Genomic DNA, 25,694 nt, shown 5'->3' on the forward strand with positions numbered 1-25,694 from the left:
ATCCAACATCAGATTTATATTAATTTGTTATATTTGGGTTATGGCACAATGTCACTGGCGTATGCTTTAATTGCTATCAGTAAAACTTCCAAGAGTTTACAGCAGTCACTGTTGTGCTTGCCTGTAGTGCAGCTTGCCCCGCACCAGGGCCAAAGAGGTGAAGTCTCCACGACCGTGTTCATTCTCCCCACAGTACAGCAGCAAGCCGTCCTCGGACTCTGACTGCACAAAGACAGAAACCACCTCAGAGGCATTTTCACCCTCCTAAGAAAAATATTTTGTTGGAAAAAACGACATGGGGCCCTACCTTGAACTCCACTGTGATCTGAAAGGTCTGGTAGGAGTTCTTCAGGGGTTCAAAGGTCATGTGTGAGTAGCCATAAAACCTGGGAAAGCTCACCAGTAATGCTGGAGAACACAGGACAAAGTAATGACGAATGATTTGAAAATAAGGATATGTTACTCTGATTCATTGTTATTCAGCACATTCAGCATGTTGCAGTGGCAGGATGAGCGACTACATATATACATGCGACCAGAGCAATGTGTGCTGAGCAGTTTTACTATGCTTGTGCCTATTCTAAAGGACACAAAAAATACACAATGACAATGTTGACAATAGTTGTTTAGGTAGGCGAGAGGGTTTTTTTTTTTTTTTTTGCTAATTTGTATCACTCAGATATTCTCAAGCTCAGATGTTTGAACAGCCAGAACAAAAGATGGTAACAAAAACACAGCAAGTATACAATACAATACAAAAAAAAAAAAAGATCGATGAACATAAATCCAATACAAATCCACGGGGAATGTCACGTCCAAAATAGTTAAAAGCCTGATACGAAGTGTGAAATTACATCCCTGCTGACAGACAGAGTGAGAACGACGCATCATAATCTCCAAAAAAGACATCTGGCTCCCAGCCCCCTTTCAGATCCGTCTCTCCAGAGAACTCTCTATATTTCTCAATAAAACAACATAAAACCTTCTGATTACTAAGAGGTAAGCCTTTTTCTCTCAAATAAGAGAGTCACTGACACACAAACACACACAATCTTTTGTAAAAAAAAAAAAAAAAAAAAAAAAAAAAAAAAAAAAGAAATGTGTACAGTGCGTAAAATAATGAGGTTTTACCTCATTTTACCTCAGAATTTGACTTTTTAGAGATTCAAGGATTCTGGAAGATGCAAATGATGTGGTACAGTAAATGATGTGGTAATGGATGCTGAGAAAACTTGAGATGGATGAATATTTAGATTTATTCCTTACAAGATCAATGTGAATAGGACAGAGCTACTGCAAAGCAGACTGAAAACCAACTCTACATTTCTAGCACATTAATTTGAAGTGATTACTATACACCCAGTTTGAATCCCTACTCTTTTATTAGCACAGGGAGATAGAAACACGCACACACTATACTGTAAGTTATATTAAGTCAGCAGAGCAGAGGATGCAATAGTAGCCACAATCAAATGTCCCAAATCTGTATTTAGACTGTATCTGCCTCCCACTAGTGCATCTCTCCAACTGCAACCTATTTTTCTTGAATATTAAATAAGACAATTCAGTATGCACACTGTAACGCACGACTCGCGCCTCTACAACAACAGACTGCCTGATCATTTTTTCTGAAAGCCGAAAATGGAACATAATTTGAATTTCCCAAACAACAACTTACATGAGAGGACAACAGTTCAACACTATTTCCGACTTGCATGAAAAGTAAAGAGTGGATCCCACGTTAGGATTACATTTCTCACTGCTGGGAACAAGAGGACAGTTCTGGATGCAGCTCTCAGAGACAGACGGTGAGGGAGCTGGCACACAAGCTCACTGACCTCTGCTGCCAGTAATAAGTAATGTGATACTCTGAGTGTGTGAGCATATATCTGTGTGTGTGTTACTGTGCATGCCAAGGGGGACAGGATTCTGTGCATAATATATGTATATTCTCTATGTGAAATGTATTTTTATAGTGGGTTTTACGGCGGGACGAAGGACAACATATCGACATTATATGTATATAGTGATATGAGGCTGCCTGTCGTTTGGGGTTTTCAATATTGTACTATTGTGACAGTGGCATAAGTGATAGATAACTGGTTTTTCAAGGCCAAATTACAGTGAAGGAATGCAAATTTCTGAACTTATTATCTTTTCGCCTCTTCCTGCTTGATCATCATATCATCGCTTTTTGGTTTCAGAATTTTTTATTTAATGTTGTATATTTTTTGTTTGTTTTTTTGTTGTTGCATGTCTGATCATTTCATTTTTGTTTTTCATTGTGGCTTACTGTGTTTGTTTAATATGTAGTATAGAGTATAATTATATAATTATCTTTAAATTTGGTTTGTTTTGTTGTTTTGATACAGTGTAATTTTAATTCTTGCTTGTTTTATTGTTGCTGTTTGTGTAGCAACAACTTTGTGGAAGCTAATGAGGATATGAATAGAGAATAAAGAATCATGTCCATATTACTCACAATAAGAATGATACATATGATGTGCATAAATACTGCATAAAAGCATCAATAGTCATCCATACAATATGATCACCAGTGTTCACCATATTGATATTATGGTGTTTGGTCAAAGATATTGTCATGTTAAATTTTGTCCATATCACACAGGCCCAGAGGGTCTGTGCGGCACAACTTTACAGTGTGGGGCCTCCTCGTTCTCTTCACTGCCTGTGCTTTGGTTCAGTTGTTTGTGTGGGTGTTTATATACGCATGTACCTCCATATAGCTATGATTCTCTCACCTTCAGAGCAAATGTCCCCTCTTCGTCCCAGGTTACAGTGGCAGCGCGAGCCTCCACTGTCATAGTCACTGAGGCAGAAGCTGTCGGGGGGGCACACTGTGTCGTCGCAGGTCAGGTCATAAACGCGAGGCACGTCGCCCTTCCATGGGGACATGGTGGGGATGGCGGTGGTGGGGGGTAAAGTGGAGCTGGAGGTTTTGGGGGGGGGTATGAGGGGTGAAGGGTTTGGGGAGGATTAGACAAGGCAGAGACGTAAATAACAACAACACACAAAAGTTTGAACACTCTTGGTGCTAAATGTCTTCAGCAGAAATCTTGGTGTTATAAAAAAGGCAATTTTTAAAATCAAATTGATTTGACAGCACTTATTTTTGACATTTTGCAATGTATTATCAATGACTAACTATTACGTATCCACTGAAAATGCATTGCTGTCATTTGTTACATTACTGGTGTCCTCTGGTTGTAAGACTAATAATCTCGTCTGTGAAAAGTAGCAGATTCTGAAGTGTAACCAGTAGAAGAGAGTTGTATAAAGCACAAATTCCAAAAGTGCAAACAGTGGCTCAAATTAATGTGACATTTGAAATCTCAAATTGCCCTTTCCTTGGACGTATCCTTTGTTCTTGTATATTTTAGGGATAGAATCGAACTGTAAAAAGCAAAATGTTCACCACGATGTAATGGAACAGCAGCAAGGCCAGTCTAGATTGGCGCCAGTTAATGACATACCACCTGAAAGACAGCTCAAATTGATGTGACATTTCTCTACTTCAAGCACCTCCTTTATCAAATGATTAAGTAGGAGAGTGTGGAAAAAGTAAATGGTAGATAGCTTTTAGGCTGAGGTAGAAAGCTGGGAGAGACAGCAATCTAGCGAGCAGAGAACAGGACGCGCAGCCTTAAAGCATCAATAGGTATTTGGAGTTCCTCCCACAGTTTTGATTTGGTGCAATAAAAACAAAAACTTTTCTGAAATTTCAGTTTCTCTCTCCACAGAAAAATAACTGTCTATGATCAGCTTTGGCTTTAGAAAGCGGGCTCTTACTCACACTTGGATAGAGTTGAAAATATACAGCACCTTTTTAATTCTGAAAATGGCCTTCCATTCAACAGATGTCACGAACATGGAAAAACAAGGTTTCCAAGGTGTGTTTTACCTGGCTGTGGAAGGGATGGCAGTTGTCGTGATGGCAAAGATGGTGCTCTGCTCTGGTGTGGTTGGGAAGACCAGATCTGCAAAGTCTGGCACGACAGAGGAGGTGGAAGAAGTTGTGGTGGCTGGGACGGTTTTCGGAGCGATGGTGTTCATGCGGTAAACGACGTTCCGACCAGATGACGGACCGGTGCGAGAACGAAGTTGGGACTTCCTGTTGTCCTCGCTGATGCCTGGGAACGGCTTCAGCTTAGAAGAGGAGGAAGAGAGGAAAGGGAGGCAAGAAAACAGTTAAGGAAGGTAAAGATATGGAAAAGATATGAGAAATTATGTGTTGCAGTGTAAGTCACAGATCAGATGAATTTTCTTTGTACTAACTCTCCCATGCGTTCATGAGGCAATTATACAATCCATTTATCTATCTATTTTTTGTTTAATTAGATTTTTGGGGCTGTTTGCACACAAAGTTGAATGCACATGAAACTCCAAACATCTGCACCATTCTTGACCAGCTCTGGTATGTGACGACAACCCACCTCCTCAATAAAGACATCGTAGTCAGAGTCGTCAATGTCAAAGCTATCGTCATCTGTGATCCTGGAATCTGTGATGTAACGCTGCCCGTAATCTCCGCTGCCAGCATCTGATGTGCCTGTACGAATGCCAGAAATGATAACTACATGCAAAAGATTATACATTTATTTTGTTGATGAGAGTTAAGAGGATACATGTGATATTTGGTGTGGATCACTAAGATGAAGTATTATTAAGAAAGAAGTATATGTAACAAACTGGCAGTCACAGTGAAATGGTTGAATGGTCAAACACAGGGCTACAATATAATAATGAAATAGTCCAGCAGGGCAGTGTATTGGATGCTGGTATGAAAACCACATAATCAGAAAATAAACATAACATTACGGATGTATAGGAGGAATTTATGGCACAGTTGAAAACAGTAATTTATTTAAATAAAAAAGTCACTTTGTGGTATGAAATTCTCCAGTTTTTGGGCAGTTGGCCACATGTAATAGCCAAATATCGGCAACGATAACATCCACATAAGGTTTAGAAACTGTGACTTCTCACATCTATATCAAAAACTGGAACAGCATCCCATCTAGTATTCTCAATTTTTTCAAGTGGTGATTGTGTTTTTTTTCCCATTATCAATAACACAGTTGATTAAAAATGCTTTAATAATGGTGGCCACTGATTACACTGATAGATTCAAATATGCTAATATCTCTGTCTATGAAATATCACTTCAAAAGAAGTTACTGTGCCATGGCAATGGCTCTTTTTTTTTGTACAGTGTGTTGAACTCGGTGTGCCCTGCTGTGTGTGGTGCCAAAACGAAATGAAGGACAATTGATGTTTGCATAATGCATTCATATTTCACATGAAAACATTTTGCAATTGTCAATGATAATATGCATCTCATTTCATCATGAATGAACCACCAAGGACACTGACTGCCGCTTTCCGTCCATATACAATAAAACCATGTACAATAGGCAGATGTGTGATGACATTACTGATCTCTAACTGAGGCACAATGACTGCAACAAATACTGAACACTGATATAACCCTAGCAAGGAACAACTGCAGTCACAGATACAAATTTCTGTTAATGTAATTTTACTTTAGCTACTTTTGTTGACCCCACCCACAAGTGGAATTGTTTGGAAAACCTTGCAGCAGTAATGCAGGACAGATGGTGCAGAGAGAGGGCTGAGTGTTGTGCAATGGCTGAGCTGTGACCTCTGAAGGAGTGCCTTCCTGTTGGGAATGATGATGGATATGTGATGGTATGTCACGGCTGATGCCTCAGTGATATGATAATGACAGCTGACCAAGTCGATGATCGCACAACGGAGGCACTGAACAGTAACAGTGCAACTGTTGCAGGCCTAATGGATCTACCTGTTAGCCTGTACCCAGGCTGCTGCACCATGTAGTGAAAAGTGTCTCCTAGATGCCAACCATAGGCTGCTCACAAAGACAAGGACAGACAGTGAGGACAGTAGGTAAACACAGTGAGTAGGCATTAAACAACTGGCTGCACTGACTTGAAAAAAAATCTGTATTTCACCAGCTACATTAGCAGCCAAGGTAGTGATTCCAACAGAAAAAAAAGTTGAATACAAGTTGACTTGCTATCTGCCATTGAGGTGTTTGATATCGCTGCTGTCCAATCAAAACCCTGTACCTCCATAATATTAACTTTTCAGACACTAAGGAAGACAGTCCTATTGCTAGGTTGACAACTGTACATTTCATAATCCCAAGGGTTGTAGAAGTTTCTGAACCCATGGAGGAGAATGTACATATATAGTCAAATTAAGATCCAACATGAAAATCACCAAATTTGGCAATACAAGGTTTTCACCCAATAGCGACTATTTATAGATTTTGCATTTGCATTTTGAATATTCAGCTTGTGCCCTCATCCAAAGCAACTTGGAATGAGTGAGCAAGTTCAGAGTTGCAACAGAGTGCAAGATATTATAGATTTGCTGGTAAAAGTGGCAAAACTGTATTAAAATCCACAACTTTTAGAAGCTATGCTGAAGTCTCAGCCGCCTGTAATGGGAAAATAATACATGCAAACAAATGTGAACAAGCAGTTTGTATTGTCCATGAACATAGAAGAACAGGCTGACAATCACAAAGCACAGGTGCAAAGTTCTTAATAAAAAAAAAAAAAAAAATCAATGCAATCATATCTAGAACATTTGTAGTACAAAATACTGTGACTGTTGGCTCATGACGTTTGAAATGAGAGGCCTTTACACATAAAACAGTGCCAACAAAACAAAGACGTGCATGTTCAATAAGACACCTCCCCTCTACCTATTGTAACCCCTGACAGTTTAATCTTGTGTTACATAACAAGATCCCCTCCCTCTTGACTCCTTGCCCCTGTACTTCCCTATGCAACTTATTTGCACCAAGTTTTTGTGGTAATCAAGTTACTTGCTGGGCGAGTGGGGAGATGAAAATGTAACATATGCAGTGATTAAGAGAGTGATTGTTCACAGCATATATATAGTGTACTTTTTAAATAATCAGATAGGCCAAAGCGGTATTCTTAAATAGCTTGACTTTTAAGCCTGAGTGGATGTAAAGGTTTAAAGTGTTAATTAGCGCAGCGTAATTACATTAAATCCTGAATACTGAGTACTGGCACACAGAGGAGGGGGCGCCCAAAAAGCCCTCAGCAAACTAATCTGCTGTTGTGTAACAGTCCCCCTCACCCGATACAACCCCCCCTCCAACCACTACAGACAGACACACACACACATCTATCGAAACCCCTCCTAAATCAAGCCTATTCTTTTGATGGGAAATGGGGAAATTACAAAGTGGGGGGTGGAGGAGTTAGCAGAGAGAGGGACACAAAAGTATGTCAGTCAAGCCTGCCCCCACAGGTCATAGAGGCAGCGATGAAGAGTTTGGGTGTGTGTGTGTGTGTGTGTGTGTGTGTGTGTGTGTGTGTGTGTGTGTGTGTGGTGGACGGGCAGAAAAGGGGTCTGCCATTCTGTCGTTAATCCTGTCTGATGAGACTCGGACATAACCCGCTTGTATCCCCCGCTGAGAAACCACGCTTCTTTCTATGTTTCTGTCTCTCTCTCTCTCTCTCTCTCTCTCTCTCTCTCCTAACTCACTTATTTTATCTTGTTTAATTTAACTTCCATCAACAATATTGACTCTCCCTGTATAACAAGCTATACTACCATCCAAATGTGCACACTGTAAGCACATTTTTGAAAATTCAGCAGAAGAAAATGCGAATCAATGCACATGACAAATGCACAAAGAGCATGACTGTAGACTATTACACAATCACATTTTGGCAAACAAACAGTTGTGAAGATGGAGAGGTTTGACAGCCTCCTTGTTCTGGGAAGAATGCTAATAGCATACTGTACATACATGCAGATAACTTGTGTTGTCATTCAACAGAATGGAAGCGCACACCAAAAGTCCCTGTTATGTATTTTTTTCTTTGCAGAAACTGTTTCCATCAGCCTTTATTGTATTTTCTCTTTGTTAATTAATCCACCTCAGTCATGAGGTGAATTTTGGAGTTTTTGTGTAAAACTACAGTGTTTCCATTCAGGCTTTCATTTGTGCAAATCCAAAATTCAAATAAAAATGTGGGTTTGGAAACTCTTGCTCTGTCTCTCTCTGGGACCAAGCTAGCATAGCTTAAGGTGCTTATTTTAATCAGCCCAGTTCAACAGTTTGACAGCTATTGTAGTGTGTGAAACAGCAGGCTGTGTATCCGCCCACCCACATGGCTCTCTAGAAACAGCCGAGTGGTCAACAGGTCTCCAGGTCACAGAAAAACTCAGGATAATGTGTGTCTGCATCTGTATGGTTGTGACCTGAAAGGGAGTGCAGACATGGAAGTGTGTGTGTGACCATGTCTCTGCTCCAGTTGCAGGACAAATGGGTAACAATAGCTGCTCTCTAGCAATCCACCTCATTGTGCACATGCACACACACACACAAACACACACACACGTACACACATGCACAGGCGCTGTGCATCCTGTCAGCACTTTTGTAACAGTAAACCTATATGTGTGTGTGTGTGTGTGTGTGTGTGTGTGTGTGTGTGTGTGTGTGAGTGTGTTCAAACTAACACATTAAGCCCACTAAGCTTTGTTGGTATTAGTGCTTATGTCTGTAGGTAAACTGCTTGAATGTAATGGCCTTCAGTCCATTAAGACATTACTGCTGCTGCGTGTGTGTACACGTGCATGTCTGTGTGTATGCCTTTGTGTGCATCTGGCGTTTCAACGTGTTTCTAGCATACACATGAACATGTACAACCGTGTGTATGTGTGTTTATTTTGTGTGTGCATGTGTGTTTGGGTCGGTCTTCACATTTTAATATCAATCAAGCCAAACGTCCCATCCCCCCTCGTACCACCAGCAGCCAACTTCATCAAAAATAATAAAGTAAATGACTCGGATGCTCCATATCTCCATCCATGTATTTAAGGCCTCGGTCACAAAACCCACTGACACACAAACACAGGTGCTGGCCTACATTCAAGCAGCCGCTGGGAGAGGCAAATTGCACATCAGATCTGCACCTAGTTTTGTGTGCAATTCCCTTTAGTCATTTCCTTTGTCACATGAAAATTTGAATTATTGTGTTTTTTGTTTTGTTAAGTTGAGGTGGTTTTGTGAGCCTCAGTGCCCAAGAAAACAATCACAATATATTCTGAAATTTATGAAGGAATGTTTGCCTCTTTTCCTGATGATCTTTCTCAATTTTATGGCAACAACATATTATAGTACATCTGTGGATCCAAACATACTATTCAGAACTAGAGTTGAAGGCCACAAGAATTAATAAGATGCTACATTTTTTATGCAAGAATATATTTTGTAATTAATTCTTATGACACCCTAATCCTGTTTCCACTGAAAAACAACAGTCATCTGCTTCTTGCTTAATCTGGATCAATTGTTTTCGAGTTCTATGGCCTGACTGAGCATTATGCTGATGCCTTTAGACTAGTGAGTAAATTAAAAGAAGATGGGAGTGGAAAAACTCAAACGTTTTGCTAGGAGGCAGCTTACAGATTCTACAGCACAAGACGTAGAGTTAATTGTCATCATTTTTCTGGTTTCCCAGATGAAAATGTTGTTGAAAGACAGTGACACTTAGGCAAAAGTGACGAATGGAGGAGAGCACCTTAATAAACCAACACGTTTTGGCTTGTCAAAACCCTCATCAGGGTTACAGATACATTATAAAACATGTTATGTAAGATAGTGCCATTGACCAATAGGATACAGGGAGAAGATTTAAAACACCTGTGCTAATGGTGTAGGGGTTTTAACCCTTTCCTACCTCACACTACATGTAAAGTTGTACATAAAATGTTATACAGAATCATAGAATATCTAAAGAAAGTCCTTAATAGCCAATTCATCCTTAATGCCATTAGGAAAGAGGCTCTTATCATTAAATATCCAAAGTGATTTTCTTCTTCTCTCTCACCAGAATTAAAACCCACGCACTGTTGGACCCATTGTTATTTTTTTCAGTTCCAAAGAAAGAGACACTGCATAGGACACCTTGATCCTTTAATGTGTCTGGCTACAGGTTTCTTTAGTTAATCTCTTTTACAGAAGTCCTGTGCTCAGATTTGTTCTTTCAAGGAATGCTCTGTTTATCCTGTGGAAACTTTAACACATGAACAGGTAATCATGTTAGTAACAATTTTTGTTTTACAGGTTACATGAAAAACTTCCTGCATATAGTTTTTAAATGAAAATCCTGGCATTAATGTAATTGAAAAAGTGAAATGCACCTGTGTCCCAGCAGTGTGAAGCAGTAATTCTGTGTACTGATTATTGCTTCCACAGTGAATGTTGGTGTGCATTAAGGGTTGCTGTCAGTCAGACAAATCACGTAAATACATCTTTTGACATGATGAAGTTATTGTTGTGGTGTCTCAGCTCTGATCTCCCTTCCTCGCTCCCTGTGAGCATGTACCTGAGCGAGCTGAGAGCAGCATGGAGTGATGACAGCGATCTTCCTCCCGTGTTAAGGGACCTGTGATTGAGCCTACAGGTGGACCCTGAGGAGGGGGTGGGAATGAAAATTGCTGCGACTGAGCCGCGAGCAGCAGCACGAAGAGGCAGTTGGTTTAAACAAACCGCCTCACTGGGATGGAAGGTTTACTTGTGAATGTCTTGAGCGATGCAGGTCATTGTCGGTGACTACAGCGTGACTCGAGTTGTCTGCCTGAATTAGCTCTCAGGCTCGCTTCATGAGGCTGCATATTTGATTGTGGAGAGGAATTTGGTGGCGTGACGAATGAGCAAAGCCTGATTAGTCCTACTTGGACCCGTAGTTGAAACACAGCTGATGGTAAAGCCCTGTCTGGCTTTGTTTGTAAATGTATCTGGAACCAGACTAATCAGTAAGCGCTGGCTAACCTGCTTGGCTTTCACACCAGTGTGTGTTTTGGCTCAGAGATGAGGTTTTGGTCTTACCCTGGGTGCGCACAGGGTTGTTGATGTGGCTTGGCGGGCTGACTCCGTGCACGTTGACAGCCCTCACAACAAACTGGTACTCGGTGTCTGGTATTAACCCCTTCAGCACCATGGAGTTAGCCTCAATGGGTTCACGGATATATGTCCACTCTGTGTCCATTTCTGGCCTGAGAAACAGACAACATATAAATTAAATATATCCTCTGCGTATTAAACATTGATAGATTTTAAGAAATGATTTGAAAATTGTTAGGACCTGTTTTCTGATATTTCATTTAATTTCATTTCCATCAACAGCCATATAGTTACATTTTGTCATTTTTCCCCCCATGCTTTAAAATGGTGTCAAGGTTATCTGCATTTTTTTACTTTACTGAGAAAAAAAATGCAAAAAAATCATTATACAGTATATCCAAAGTATCACTTGGTTAATTAGGACTTTAATGAAGTTATCTCATACCCCAACAGAGCTCCCAAGGGAAATCAACACATAAATGTTGCAATATCAAAAGCTGGGTTTTGATATTACACTTGTGACTGATGTGCACATGACTGCCTTACATCGCTACACACACATATAAAATCAACAGTGTTTTCAGGATTAGGTTGTGTTTTGTGAGAGATACAGATTATCTTTTATTTGACCTTTTCATCCTGCTGTTTATTGTATAGATGGACCAAATCTGCATTTAAATCTGCATAAAAGTACATAAAAGTACAGAGTGTCATATACAATAGTTTTGAATAAAACATTTTCATAGTTGTTGAAATAGTTTTTCAAAAAAAAAAAAAAAAAGAAAAAACAGGAGAACTTGATTTGACTTATTTTTATGTCATGTTTACTATTTTTGAGGATGTTTTGATCCTTAATTTTTTTTTTTTTTTGCCTGGTCTGGTCAGACAATTATAAGAGGACAGCAAAGGCAAACATCATGAACTCGTGAACTTCTCTTTTTTTTTTATATTTTCCCTATCATCTCCAGCTTCCATCTGGAGCTGCCATCTATGTCCTGATTTTGGTGATGTGGACAGGCGCCTGGAGCCACGGCTAGTTGATGAACAGAGTCATCTTCACCGCCACTCAGTGTCTCTCTTCAGCGAAATTTCTTTTGATGTGTGGGGAGGGGAATTTTGCCTCTGAGACGGCTCTTGTTTGAGGAAAATGCCCCCGCATGCAAACACAGACACTGACTCATGTGTAGTTTCTCACAGTAACTGACAGTTTCTCTGCCTCCATCTCGCCGGCTCTCCGTGTTGCTCTGTCTTCCTCCAACCCCGCCCCAAGCCTCCTCTCTCTTACTCAGTCTCAGATGTTACTCTGCACTGTCAAGAATGATGGTAATCTGTCTTATGCTCTTTGATCTCTCGTCCTTCATTTTTCTATAGCTTTACAAACTTTGCTTTTGCTGTTTTCTATATAGCCTGCAATTCTTTCACTCTGTATCTAGCATTATTATTTCTCTCTATCTATCTGGCAAATCATCACAGCACTCCAGACAAATTAATTCTGACCTCAACTTCCTCGACATTACAGCCTGAGGACTAGTCTAGACATAGGAGGTCCTCTGTGTGTGTGTGTGTGTGTGTGTGTGTGGGTGGGTGTGTGTGTGGGTGTGGGGGTGTTGTATGTGCCTGGCCACTACAGTATTATCTGGACCTAAAAAGCTTCTCTGTGATTGCAATTCAGTCTTTCTCATGTCCCAAGTGACCCTAATGTCAAAATGAAGCGAGTTACACTGAACAGGCCAACGAGAGGCTCACGCAATTCAGTGTAAGAGAGAACTGTGCACTATGTGTTAAATCCTATTGTGGAGAAGGAGAGCTCCTGAAAAGTGTTGCAAAGCAGCATGCAACAGTTTGAGTAAAGCAAAAATGAGTGAAAAGTTGTGGCTATGGAGACTGACCCAATACAAGTCTGGAATGGAGTCCATGTAAAAATGTTCATCTTTGTGTGAATTTTTACACTTTTTTTTTTTTTTTTTTTTTTTAAACTTTGGTGTGGATAAATCACTCTGAATTCAAAATATGCTTTCTTAAATTGTATCTATCAAGTGTACTATTAGAAAAAGATGCTTCATATTATTAGATGGATTGGTGGAGAATTCTTGATATTTTGGAGCAATGTTCTCTCTCATCTTTTCTCTTAAGACCAGGGTTCCCACTGTATGTCAAATTCCCTGCTAGTTCCATAACTTTCCATGACAAAATACTGAATTTCAATGACCTACTGACATGCTGTTTTTCAATTTGATGAAAATGTTAAGCACATTTCAGATTCAGGTGTCTTAATAAAGTCTTTTATCATATTTGATTTCCTTCTCTGCAAGTAAGTATGACAGGTGTGTATAAAGTGGGTTGGATTAATCTACAATAAGCTGCTGGTAAATGTAGGTCAGTAGAGACAGTAGTAAGACAGCATTAGATTCAGAAATAGCTGAGAATTTGAAAAACGAAAAAAGATTTATTGACTTTGACACAAAAGGCTCATCTTGACAAAAATAGCTGTATAAATAAAGCCAGAAAAACATTTATGTGGAAAATAAGACTAGTAGCTTTTAAGGCCTGTTATTTGGCTGAAATCAAATTTAAAACATTTCTCAAGAGTTTTAAAGGACCTGCAGACACCCTGTCATATCTGTAACACTGAGTCGACTGCTGACAAACCAAACAAAATCACCGAGGCTGCCACTCAACAATCAGCTATCTAGAGGATTATGTATTTGCAAAGTGGCTTTGTGCAAACAAATCAACTGATGGTTAACAGCTGAATTTATGCTGTTTTTCACTGTCCTGTTGCTGCCCTATTCCTCTCTCCTCCAATATAAGAAAGCCTCTGCTTTACTGTTTAATCTGCTGTCATTTTTGTTAACTGACTGAGGGCAAACAATATATATACAATGATCTTTGTCCATTCAAAATGGAAAAAAAATACACATTCACTGAATTTATTTATTATTCAGCTCACCAGTCAATTAATCATTTATGACTTACCTGATGTAAGCCACCAGGAAGTGCAGGACAGGTGCGCTACCCTCACTATCTCCTTGTTTCCATGACAACGCAAGCTCTGTGTCAGATACAGCCGTGACGACAGGCTGGGTGGGGGGCGATGGGGGCATGCACATCTCTATGGGGGGTGAAACACACTGAAAATCATTACAACATGCCCGTGATAAAAAATATTACAGTAGATGAAATAGCATCATCTCGACAATAAATTTGCACTAAAACTCTATCTACTTAAGATAATTCTGTAAAAACACTATAAAACAAATTTCAACAAACAAAATTCAAACATAGTCACTTGCTTATTACAAAACCATAAGTGCAGTGGGTGTGTGTGTGTGTCCATAGTGCCATTGGTCGATGAATTGTTAATGCATCCTTTCTTTTGCACTCTCAATATCTATGTTGTGCTTTGATGTTTTATTTCCTGTATTGAATAAACCTAAATAATTAAATATGCCTATTCATATGTGCATGTACACAACACACATACTGCCATATTCCTACCTTGTGACGCAGTGCTGATGTCTCGGGGCATGCTGGGTCTCCCTTCGCCTGCCCAGCCATACGCCCCGACACTGACTCTGTACTCGGTGTTCACCTTTAGGTTACTGATGTCCACATCCTGGAAGACGGGGTGCAGGGTGTGGTAGGGGAGTGAGAGTGACAAAAACGAGGGAGGATTCATTCACACAGAGATGAGTGGGCCATGACATTTGGCGTGGGTCATGTCAAACCCAGCCATAAGTAAAGCATCACAAAATGTCAGGCATGGCAGAGAGAGGTAGCAGGCTTTATTTCAGTGGAAAAGTCAAATCATACTCACAAAGCTTGCTTGTCCATCAAACTGGCCCTTTGAGAAAATAAGAGCACAGATATATATGAGTGCAGATTCCCAGCAATGTCACACCATTTAGTTGTGAGTCCGAGTCCAATATCAATAACCTTTCGTTCTACCATCTTATAGAAACTCTAGAAACTCTCTTATAGAAACTCTTTTTTTTTTTTTTTTTTTGATCTGACTCTATCAGTTTATTAGTTGTGGTCAGTAAGAGTAAATATTAAGTGCTGCTTTTTACCTGCAGATTTAATTTTCTCCTGCTTCTGTTGCTTTACTGCCCTTGACAGTATACTGATCGAGCTTTGCTGACATTTTGTTGACTACCTGAGATTGCCCATATTGTCCACAACGGAAGCCAGGAGAAGATCAGCGAGGGTAATGATTATAGTGGGAACACTCACAGTTTTACCAGCATCTTCACATCCTCTCACATCAATTATTTGACAATAATACAGTGTAATAATGACACACTGAAGCAGTTATTATCAGTAAGGGCCCACTCACATTGGCAAGTTTGAGCCCGTATCGTGCTAAAGCCAAAATCCCCCCCTCCCCAGTCCCCGGCTGGCCTGCACTCACATTACCTAAAGCCCAAACGCGCCCAAGCACGATTGCTCCCGGTGTGCACGTCATCACGTTGAAATACGACAACAGGCATGGCCCGACGTCATTATAAATCAGTATAGTTCAAATACATTCATCATGTCTTCCTTTTAATTAAAAAACGTTTTTGGTCCTTTTAATCAGACATGGGATGTTTATTTACCTTGACAGTTTCGGAGGTAACTTCCTCCTTCTTCAGAGAGGTCCAACTGACAGCCGGAGCGGCACCTGTCAGATCCGGCAGACCGGGTGACTGGGTGGCCGCACACCGCGCGGTGCCGCGGCCAGTGCCGACCGGTGCTGATGCGGTGCCGCCCAGCACCAGGTCTGCCGGATCTCCGCACACAGACTGCTGTACTTTCATTATAAACCGACTTTTGTTTATAAGCAGTTGCAGCAGCACAACGGACAGTGACACAGACAACATGGTTGATTATTGATTGCGCAACGCGGCCATTCGCTGGTAATCAAGCCGCGCACATTAAACAATTTTGCAGAGGCAGGAGGAAAGTTGCATGATTTACGTCCGCGCACTGCGTGCATGACCGTGCATGTGCTCGTGTATGCGCCTGTACCGCGCTGAAGCACACCTCCTCCAACCGTGCCAGAGCGGGGGAAGTGTACTGTATTCAAGCACGATACGGAGCGATCACACTGGTCAAAGAATCCGGATTTTAGGGGCAATCGTGCTTGGGCGTGGATCAAACTTGCCAGTGTGAGTGGCCTCTAAAACACTCACAGTGGTCAGCATGTCCAAGCTGAGCGGCACCTCCAGAAAGGCGGATGAACTCAAAGGACGGTTGTTCCGCAGCTCTGTGTAGAAGACCTGAAAACACACGTGCACACACACACACACACACACTCAGTCAGAAAAAAATACAGCAGACTAATGACATAATGCATGAGCTGACAATTAAATTGTTACCTCTGAAAAAAATATCTCTTACTTAGAAATGTCCAATACAGCAGCAAATCAAATCAGATTTCCCAATCAGAGATCTGGTCACTACAGATGCCCAAGTTCGCCACATGACATCACGTTAGTATGGTGGCACACACGGTAAACGATGAGCAGAACTCTCAATTTTTACTTTATACAACTTTATTTAAGTAGATATACAGTATGTTTATGTGTGGTGAAAATGTGCTGTAACAACTTTATACTGGGCTTTAACTTTACTAGGTTGTCATAATATCAGTCAAATGCAGTAGAACACCTTTAAGTTGGGAGTACTGACTCAGAACGCTCCGGGTCCCGAGCACAATCAAATGCAGCATAAATCCTTGAGATCCATGTTTTTTTAGGGAACATTGCTGATAATAAGCAGCCATTATTGAGGTGTTATGGCACGGTGTGTCACAAAGATAACCTTGCGATCAAACCGTGCTGTCACTATTGCTGCAGAAATGTATAACTGATTGTTTCCTGCACAGCACAGGATTTTTCCCAGGAGAAGCCTACCAAACTCTGTAAATGCTTTTGTAAACCGGGTACAGCTTGAAACAAAATTGAGTCATGCAGTTTAATTCTGCCGTAAAAAACAACATTTATTTATATGAAAATGTTATGTGGATTATTACTCTCAGAGAAGTAGGACCTGTTCTGTCCATCATAGGTCGGGCAGGTGTTCATAAATGTCATATTTGAGCAGTTCGATTAAAGCAGTGAGTGTTGTTGACAGGAAGAGAGCCCTTCTGACCAAGCGCTCTTCTTGACTGACAAGACAGCATCTCAGTCTCTCGCTGACAGCAACACGTTATCCAGACATGTGGCAGTGACAATGAAGACATCACGGGGAGGAAATACTATGAGAAAACAGGATTATTCACTAACTTCTAAAGTGACTGGCCAATTGAACACACATGCTAATCTGTGAGTTGTGGGGCAGCAAGCAAGCCAAATAATCCTCTTAGTGCAGACATATGGCAGAGCACACAGCGTCAAACTGATCTACTCTAGGTTTGGCTTCCTCAAAACAAACATGATGAGGGAGGAGGGAAAAAAAGAGAGGAAATGAGATGTTCAGGAATTGAAAGAGATCAGGAAGTGGCAGATATTCATTTCATGATGGATGAAAGGCCTGGGGACTGCTGGTTTGCATATTTTTTACAACCAAGTACCTGTCCTAATAGACGTTTGTGACTGTGAAAGTGACATGATGATGGAAGGCCGGAGTAATAAGGCAACATGACAAGCTGATTTCTGTCTAGGACTCCTCAGCAAAGGTTGAAGGCCACAAATGAGGTAGTGTAGTTAAATTTTTTTGTCTTTCTGAGGCTTTATATCACCTCAAATAATATGAGTGCATGATCACAAACTTTTCCAGTGCAGCTTACCTCTGAAAACCCACAGTTACTTGCACATGACTTAAGAGATAGGTTTTTGATGTAAAATAATAATACACTGTAGTCATAATACATATAAATTTCCCTGGTGGCATAGTGCACAATGTGAAATTCGATTAAGACACATGAGAGCTCCAAAACTACCTTAACAGAAAAAATACCCTTTTTTCCCCTTTTGTACAAACGCACTGCAGCATGGAAGAGTTGATTCTAACTGCACATCTGCCCATTATAAGCAATGAAAGAGAGCAGTTATTTATCTTGTAGTCCAAGCTGCGTGAGCAACAATAGATAGAAGCAAAACGAGGTATCTGTTTATTGATTAAAAAACATTTTGCTCTCTACCAGTAAAACCAAACGCCACTGCAGTCCTTAAAACACAGCTTGTCCCTCAGGAGATGTTGACTAAAGTGGTGCAAAGTCACAATAATAAAAAATCAATCGACACAGCACTGACAAAAGACGTGTGACCGCATATGTCTCAGTCCAATACTGCCGCCGAAAAACATAGATTTGGCTGTGTGAAGGGGTTCTATCAAAACACAAGAAATTTCCAAATGTCAATCCAGCCCTCAAGGCCATCTTCCTGGACAAAGAGTTTGACAGGCACCTTAAAAGCAAACAGGGGACCCATCCTGCAGAGCTTGCAAAGAAAATTGGCTGCTTGTACAGAAAAAGAGAGGAAATTTGATTTATAATATATGTGATAAAGTATTTTGATGTTTGCTGAGTTGAAAGGCTTTCAGTGCATTTTGAAAGACAGTTCTGAAGATCACTGTGTACATTCTTGCTTTTAGTCGCCTGACTGCAAAGCCAAATGATTTCTGAAATGCAAAACAAACTGTGACACCAGTGTCAAGGTATGGCTCTGAGGGATTAGCCTTAAGCTCTCCTACCCAAAATTATCTTTTAATTCAATGCATAAATCTAACAGTTTCTTGGTGTTGGCTAGCTCATGTGAACCTTCAGATTTTCCTCAGATGTTATGAAAATCAGCATGGTGCATGCTAATAAAGAACTGGATTTTGGTGTCATATAATTCAACCAGTAGTTTGACATTTTACTGTCAAAGTTTTCTCTTGCACCAGCAGCTCTTTGCATCAGGATTATGGTCGTACACTTCCATGTAAATTTTGAGTAGATGTTCCTGGGAATTTCCTGACTTGTGCAGTATTAAATTGTCTTTAAGTGTTCAAAAAAAGATATAGTATTCAATTGTATTGGGTACCTCTGAATTAATCTGAATGCCATATTGCATAGACCTCTTGTTTCACTCAAGTGAGGATAATGCTGGTAGCCAGTGATGTTTGCAAACAGCTCAATCGCCAGGAAAAATGTTGGCATTTTATATTTTTGCAAACCAAGTATACGTTAATGTCATGTTTTCAAGTTTCATGACGTAGCAAGGGGAAAGCACCACATCAGGAGGCAGGTGGGGTGGTGGTTAGCATGATAAATGGGACTTTGCTTTTGCAGACCGAGGTTCCTGTACCGTGTCAAGCGAGAGCTGTGTTCAGGTTTAGCTAACGTTGAGTAGCTAACATTTAGCAAATATTACCTAAAGCAGTTTTGCAATGTTAGCCATGACCTTCCCCTACCTTTGAACATGACGACAAACTTTTTCCTAACCTTGACCATGACCTTACCCTAAACTTAACCATGATGATGAACCTTTTCCTAGCCTTAACTGTGATTTTTTCCTAACTGTAACAAAGTAGTTTTGGGGGCTGAGGAAGCTAATAAAGCAATCAAAAGTGACTGAAGTGGCTAAGGTCTAAAGTAGCTAACAGTCTAATGTTAGTTAGCATGTTTATAGTCACATGACGCATATAAGTTTAAATTTTGATATGCAAAATATTTTTGGTGAAGAAATGTCAACATTTTAGCATAATTGTTGCTTTGCAGAGATGTAAAATAGGAGATTCTATTCTGACAAATGGAGCTTTTTCCTTTCCATCGTACCGCTAAAAAGTCATATTGCAATGCTAAAGCAAATTGCTACCTCAGTATTTATACAAAGTGTTACATTGAGCTGCTTACCCTGATTTGCCTACCTTATAGCCAGTGATGGTGCTGACATGGCGCCGGGGCATTTTCCATCGCACGCTGAAGGCTGTGCAGTTGACTGTCTCCAGCTGAATGTCCAAAGGAGGACTCAGACGGTCTGAGAAAAACAGGCACACAGAGAAAATCATGACAATGACATCAGTGAGAGAGATACTGTAGGGAAAGTGAACACAAGGTCAAACAGCTAAGTGAATACCTCAAAACATTGTGCATTATGTTGAATAAGATTAAATTTCTTTGAACCCAAACACATGATTTTGTATTAATGGTCATGATGGACCAGAGTCAATCTGCCGCAAAACCTTTCTAAAGAGCTATAACTAGTCTGAACAGAGAGAAAGGTGCTTAAAGCTGTGTCTATGCTTGATGTAGCCATTTAGCTTACATTTCAAACCCCTTAAGGCTCTGTGAAGAGTGAAATAATGGCCACTTGAGGTGACATAACCTATAGTGTGATGTAAGGCCTCATCATAACACGCCACGACTGTGAATGCTAAAAAGGCATTAAGTCCTGTGTGCATCTATGACACTGTCAATGTCACTGTAGAAGAATTTTGGAAGCTGTTACGGGGAAAAAAAAGAGATCTAGGATTGTTTGCCGCACCAATATGATGCAGCTGCTCTGCATTGTTCATAAAAATCAATGGAAACCATCATCATTAAAGCCAGTAGGCCTACTAATTAATGATAAATTTATATGGTATACATACACATACATAACTAATTGTAAAGCAAACTTGGAATATTATGATTTTGTTTTTTAATCGATTTATGACACAAAACCTTTTCACAATCCTGATTACAAGGTGTCCATAAAACCTTAATAATTGAGCTGAATAAAACATTTTAAAAAATAATAAATAAAATAAAATAAATGTATTTAAAACCTGTTTCACATCTTGGCATTTTGAAATCCTACCATTTTATTGTCATGGACATGGACTATGAAGATAAATGACTACAAAGATAAAGGACTTAAAATGAATACAAATGTTAAGTTAAAAAAGAATAAGGTTTTTCAGAGGTCAGTGTTCAACATATGTAAAAAAAAAAAAAAAAAAAAGTCCCTGTTATGGTTTGATCATTCTGATCGATGCTCATTATGGACCAGAGTCTGTCTGCTGCAATACCTCTCTAAAGAGCCAAGAGGTTTGAATAGAGAATAGGGCACTTAAAGATGTGTCCAAATGGTTGAGATGGCCTGTATTTCAAAACTCTTAAGTATCTCTGAAGAGTAAATAAATGGCCACTTGAGATGATATAACCTATAGCCTGATGCAATGATTTATGCCAAGAAGGGATTCTGACTGTAGACACTATTACTTTTGTGGTCGGAGGTAGAAGGGCATTAAGCCCTGGGTGCTTCTGTAACACTTGAGGAGATCAAGATGGTGTGTCTGTGGCCTGATGTATTCCAGGGTGCTCTCATTCAAAGGAACAAAAAACACAAATAGGAGCTGTCAGGACCATAAATGCCTCTAATGACCTACATTACCTGGCTTTAAATGAGAAACACAAGCACAGAAAGAGCCCTAAAGATATCAAGTCTTATAATGACACACTTCATGTCATAACATTCGCACATAACTATGACAACAGCAAAGCTGCCTTATCCGGACCATCAAGAAGCTGCTGAAGAAATGCCACTCTCTGATGAAGCTGAACATCGTGTGCTTTTGCCTAACATTCGACCAAATAATTCCAGTTTTATTCCACCATCATTTAACCAGGCATGCCATTTCAGGGAAAATTCGTATGTCTCTGTATGACCTGGTAACTGGCAATTGTGTAATATCTCTTAATCTGTCTTCCCATTGCACAGAAATAATTCACCTATTGGTTCAGATTAATGTTTGTTGACAGTTTCATCATTCTAGGCTAATGCAGCATCTCAGGACTCAGTCCAAAAGTCACAACATCAACCACGATCTGTCTGAGTCATTGAGGGACAGAAGTCATTGGTGTAGATTCTGACAGTGATTAAACAAGGCCAAATATAGCAAGGCAAAGCTCAGAAAATGGAAATCTCATGTAGGGACAGCTTCCTCTGCTTCTCGTCTCAACTGATCTTTTTCTTTGCTCTTTGTTCTTTCTCTCTGCTACCCCCCTCTACTCCCTTCCACTTCACCTATGCCTACATGTCTCCCGTCCTCTTGTTTCCTCTCCTTTTTGCTTCTCCTCCCCTACTCCCCTCTTTTCCACTGGAGCAGGTAATGCAGTATGTCAGCTGAATTCCTTGATCATCCATATCTCCCCAGGGGTGTGGCCCAGGGAACCTATGGGTGAACTGAACTCAACTCACAGAATTAGAGCGGATCCAAAAGGATCTTCCTCAAGTATCATCCTTATCCACATGGAAACAAGCACTGTTTCATGTGAATGAAATTACAAGCTATAATGTTTGGTACATCTGTCTCTAGAATTCGGAATCATGTGAATGCATGGTAACCCATCAACTCTCTAGATATGTGTTCATCAGTGCAATATGTGTCATTTCAAGAAACTACCACTTTTACCATCATGGTGCAGTAATGTCAACATTACTGCAGCCACCACACCTAACCAGTGGTTATTGTCTTGATCCTTTTTACATTCAGTCATGGATAAGACCCTGGGATAAAGGACACTCCTATGCTTACTCTCAACATGAATAGGACAGGCCACCTTTTTCCAGGGGATCTCAGACTTGGAAGTACTGATGGCCATCAAATTGGTCAAATTGGTCACATCACACTCAATTCCAAAGTGTTCCAACATGCACTGGATCCCAGTCCATTGAGGCCCATTGGGTGTCATCCCCAGCAAGGATGACACCCAAATGTCACCAACCTGCACATTCTACACAGTATCCTGAACCTATATCCTGGCATCCAACCTTGAATGAGCTTGACTTGATTTTAGGTATGCAAACACATACAGTTCATATAGTGGCTCCTGCATCACATATACCTTCAGGATTAACAGCATTAGCAAATTACCATGAATAAGGTAAAAAGCTCCTCCATGGTCCTGCCAAATCCCCATTCTTCCTCCTGAATGTAAGTCTCAATGACGGTGGAGAAACTCCTATCCAGTTCCTTAGCACAGGATATTGTGTACCACTTAGTCCATTTATGAAAATATAAAGGCTACCGTCATCTACAGATTTATCTTCACTGTTGGCAAGAAAACTATCTTGCAAGCTAGTTTAGGTCCTCAGCTATTCATTCATGAGTAATATAAACATTTCAAAACTCCTTGCCCAAAAAAATCCAAGATGCATTTACGTTAATTGCTCTGAATTTATCAAAAGTTCAGGTTGGTCTCTTGCATTTGGAGTGCTTATTTCTGAACACGGAATAACTGTGCTTTCTATTCTATAATACTTATTCTATGACAGCACTTTAAGACCTAGTCATGTAGAACTGCTGCTCTTGCCAGTTCTGAGTCATCTGCAAGTAAATGAGCAATAACACACTTGCCACTGTGCTGCCCCAGCATGTGGCTGAAGGAATAGTAGGAGCACTAAATCTGAAGGGATATGCACTCCTATGTTTGTCAGCTTAAAAAACATAGTATTAAAAAATATTAGTATTATTGATTAATTAAATTTTGCAGCAGTACCTTTAAAAGATTTAAAAGATTTTCAAAGATATTGTATTGTATGCTTGTATGTGTTGTATGCTTGAGTGTGCTATAACAAAATAGAACAACAGAAAAGTTAGCAAGTAAATTACACCTATCCTAAACTCTTCAACACAGTTTTTGGATCTGGTTGTCTCGAGGAAGCCTGTGTTGAATATCAGGATTGCCTAAATATGTTCCAGTTTTTGTATTTTGCTAAAGCTGTCAAAATCCTGAAAAAATGAGACCACCTAAAGGTATGAGCACTGACATCCGATTTAGCCTCTTTCCTGGTACCAGCGGTCCTGTCATTTTAGGTCTGATGTGATTCAACTGGACATCAGGCCCAACTGAAATTCTCCCCTCTTTTAGAATGGGACCAGAAGGATCCTAAACCATACTGCCAGAGTGAAAAAACTGAAAAAATAAAAATAAAAAAAAACTACAAATGTCACTGGTGGTCATTGAAACAGAACTACAGCCTTATGCAGAAACAGAACTATAGCAGGTCCAGCTGTGTTGAGTTTTCTTTGCTGACAGCTGTAATAGTCTGGTGGGTCAGAGAGAGAGAGAGACAGAGAGAGAGAGAGAGAGAGAGAGAGAGAAAGGCACAGAGAAAAAGGCAGAGAATATGAGGGACAATGAGAAAGAAAAGGAGATAGGCCCAGACAAAAAGGGGTTAAATGTCAAACGGGAAGATTTGAGAGAGAGAGAGAGAGCGAGAGAGAGAGACTATAGAAAATGGAAAGTGCCACTGTGGTTTTTGAGGAATCAACATCCATATTTTGTATCCCTGAGGGCTGATAAGGCACACACTAACATGTCAGTATAAACTATAGCTTTTCATCCTCTGGCATCTCTCATCCCCCTTACCCATACAGTAAATGTCATGCCTCAAATACTAGATTTAGAGATAGTTTTAAAATTACAGGCTATTTGGACAGGACTCACATCATTATAATAATGGTAGTCATGACAGCATTCACATACCAACTTGTGGCACAGTGCTCACAGTGAGCTGGAATATAGTTGTCTGCTATCCAGTGCAGAGCTAAAAGCAGGTTCCTGACAGAGGGGGCGGGGGCGTTTTCTCACCACCAAAGAGACATGTATCCCCAAAATTATTGCAGTAATTGTTGTTATTAATGGGGATGTATTGTACAGTGAAGGATAAACGGAAGTTATCCAGGTTGACACCAGTAAGTGGTGTCAAACTAATGTTGGTTACATGAAAATAGAGTTTGCTGAGGACTGTCAAATATCCTATCATATCATCATTTTGTTTTTGATCTATGTCACTGACTATAAAGTAGGCTTTAAGCATTTATATACATTTATTACAGTCCCTTTTGGCAATATTGACATGTATGCTCCTTTTAAGCTTTCATTAATAGAAATTTCTGCTAAAATATTTGTTACACTCCACCCAGTGACTGCAATATCAGGCTAAATGAAACAATATGCTTAAAGACACTGTGATAGTAGGCTCCAGCACTGTGATAGTAGGCTCCAGCTTGTTATAATTTGATTTAGATACACTGTGTACAGAATCACTGAGTTTACAGTGACTCTGTGGTCAACAGTGTTTAGACTGCTGTATAATCAAACTAATGGAGACAGGTGAGGCAGCTTTGTTCCACATGCATGTATGATACAACTGCTGGCCTCATCCAGCATGACTCCACAGACTCTACTAATGCATGCAATAAGAGTTCATATTATTATTATTATTATTATTATTATTATTATTATTTCATCAGCCGGTAAACTTACCAGATCTCCGTGCGTTTGATCTTCTTGAACAAAAGCAAACGTTGGCAGTGCATATTGCGAAGACAAGTAAGTATAAAAGACTCCTTTCTTTACTTGCAAATTCCATGTCTTCTTTTGGTCGAAATGTTAAAACGGTCAAATGGTCATTTTAGTTACACATTCAAACGTGCCTGTATCTGTAAATGTAGCCGACTGCTTGGCCGATAAAAAAAAGTTTCCGTAAATAAAGGCCGGTCAAATAAAAAAAATGGCGTAAACGTCATCCAACTGTCCGAGAGGAAAGGGCAACTACGGTTTGACACTGATAAGATTACAGTCTGCAAAAGATCAGTGGGTCGGACGCATTATAGCGAATGAACGGATGGCAACTGCGCTCCGCGAGGCGCACGGGTGGAGAGGGCTGTCCCGACACTTCGCGCGTAATGCGTAAAGACCTAAACAACTGTACGAGGGGTCACTCGAATTTTTACGCACGATTCCCGTTTTTCGTGTCACGCCCTGGTGGCG

At 40.2% G+C, this 25,694-nt stretch overlaps 1 protein-coding gene across 1 annotated transcript in view; it reads right to left on the reverse strand.

Moving 5' to 3' along the window:
* egflam (EGF-like, fibronectin type III and laminin G domains) overlaps positions 1 to 25,694 on the reverse strand; it is a 41,916-nt gene extending 16,222 nt beyond the window's left edge. Inside the window, exons 1-12 of the mRNA XM_030060830.1 lie at positions 25,188 to 25,694; positions 19,799 to 19,908; positions 16,138 to 16,224; positions 14,781 to 14,807; positions 14,462 to 14,579; positions 13,940 to 14,075; positions 10,949 to 11,115; positions 4,455 to 4,570; positions 3,923 to 4,167; positions 2,763 to 2,950; positions 308 to 408; positions 122 to 222 (exon numbers count right to left, since the gene is read on the reverse strand). Of these exons, the coding sequence (XP_029916690.1) occupies positions 122 to 222; positions 308 to 408; positions 2,763 to 2,950; positions 3,923 to 4,167; positions 4,455 to 4,570; positions 10,949 to 11,115; positions 13,940 to 14,075; positions 14,462 to 14,579; positions 14,781 to 14,807; positions 16,138 to 16,224; positions 19,799 to 19,908; positions 25,188 to 25,293 (1,502 nt within the window). The 5' untranslated portion in view covers positions 25,294 to 25,694. The remainder of the gene's footprint in view (positions 1 to 121; positions 223 to 307; positions 409 to 2,762; positions 2,951 to 3,922; positions 4,168 to 4,454; positions 4,571 to 10,948; positions 11,116 to 13,939; positions 14,076 to 14,461; positions 14,580 to 14,780; positions 14,808 to 16,137; positions 16,225 to 19,798; positions 19,909 to 25,187) is intronic.

Source organism: Myripristis murdjan, chromosome 9, assembly GCF_902150065.1.
Source record: "Myripristis murdjan chromosome 9, fMyrMur1.1, whole genome shotgun sequence".
Lineage (NCBI taxonomy): Eukaryota > Metazoa > Chordata > Actinopteri > Holocentriformes > Holocentridae > Myripristis > Myripristis murdjan.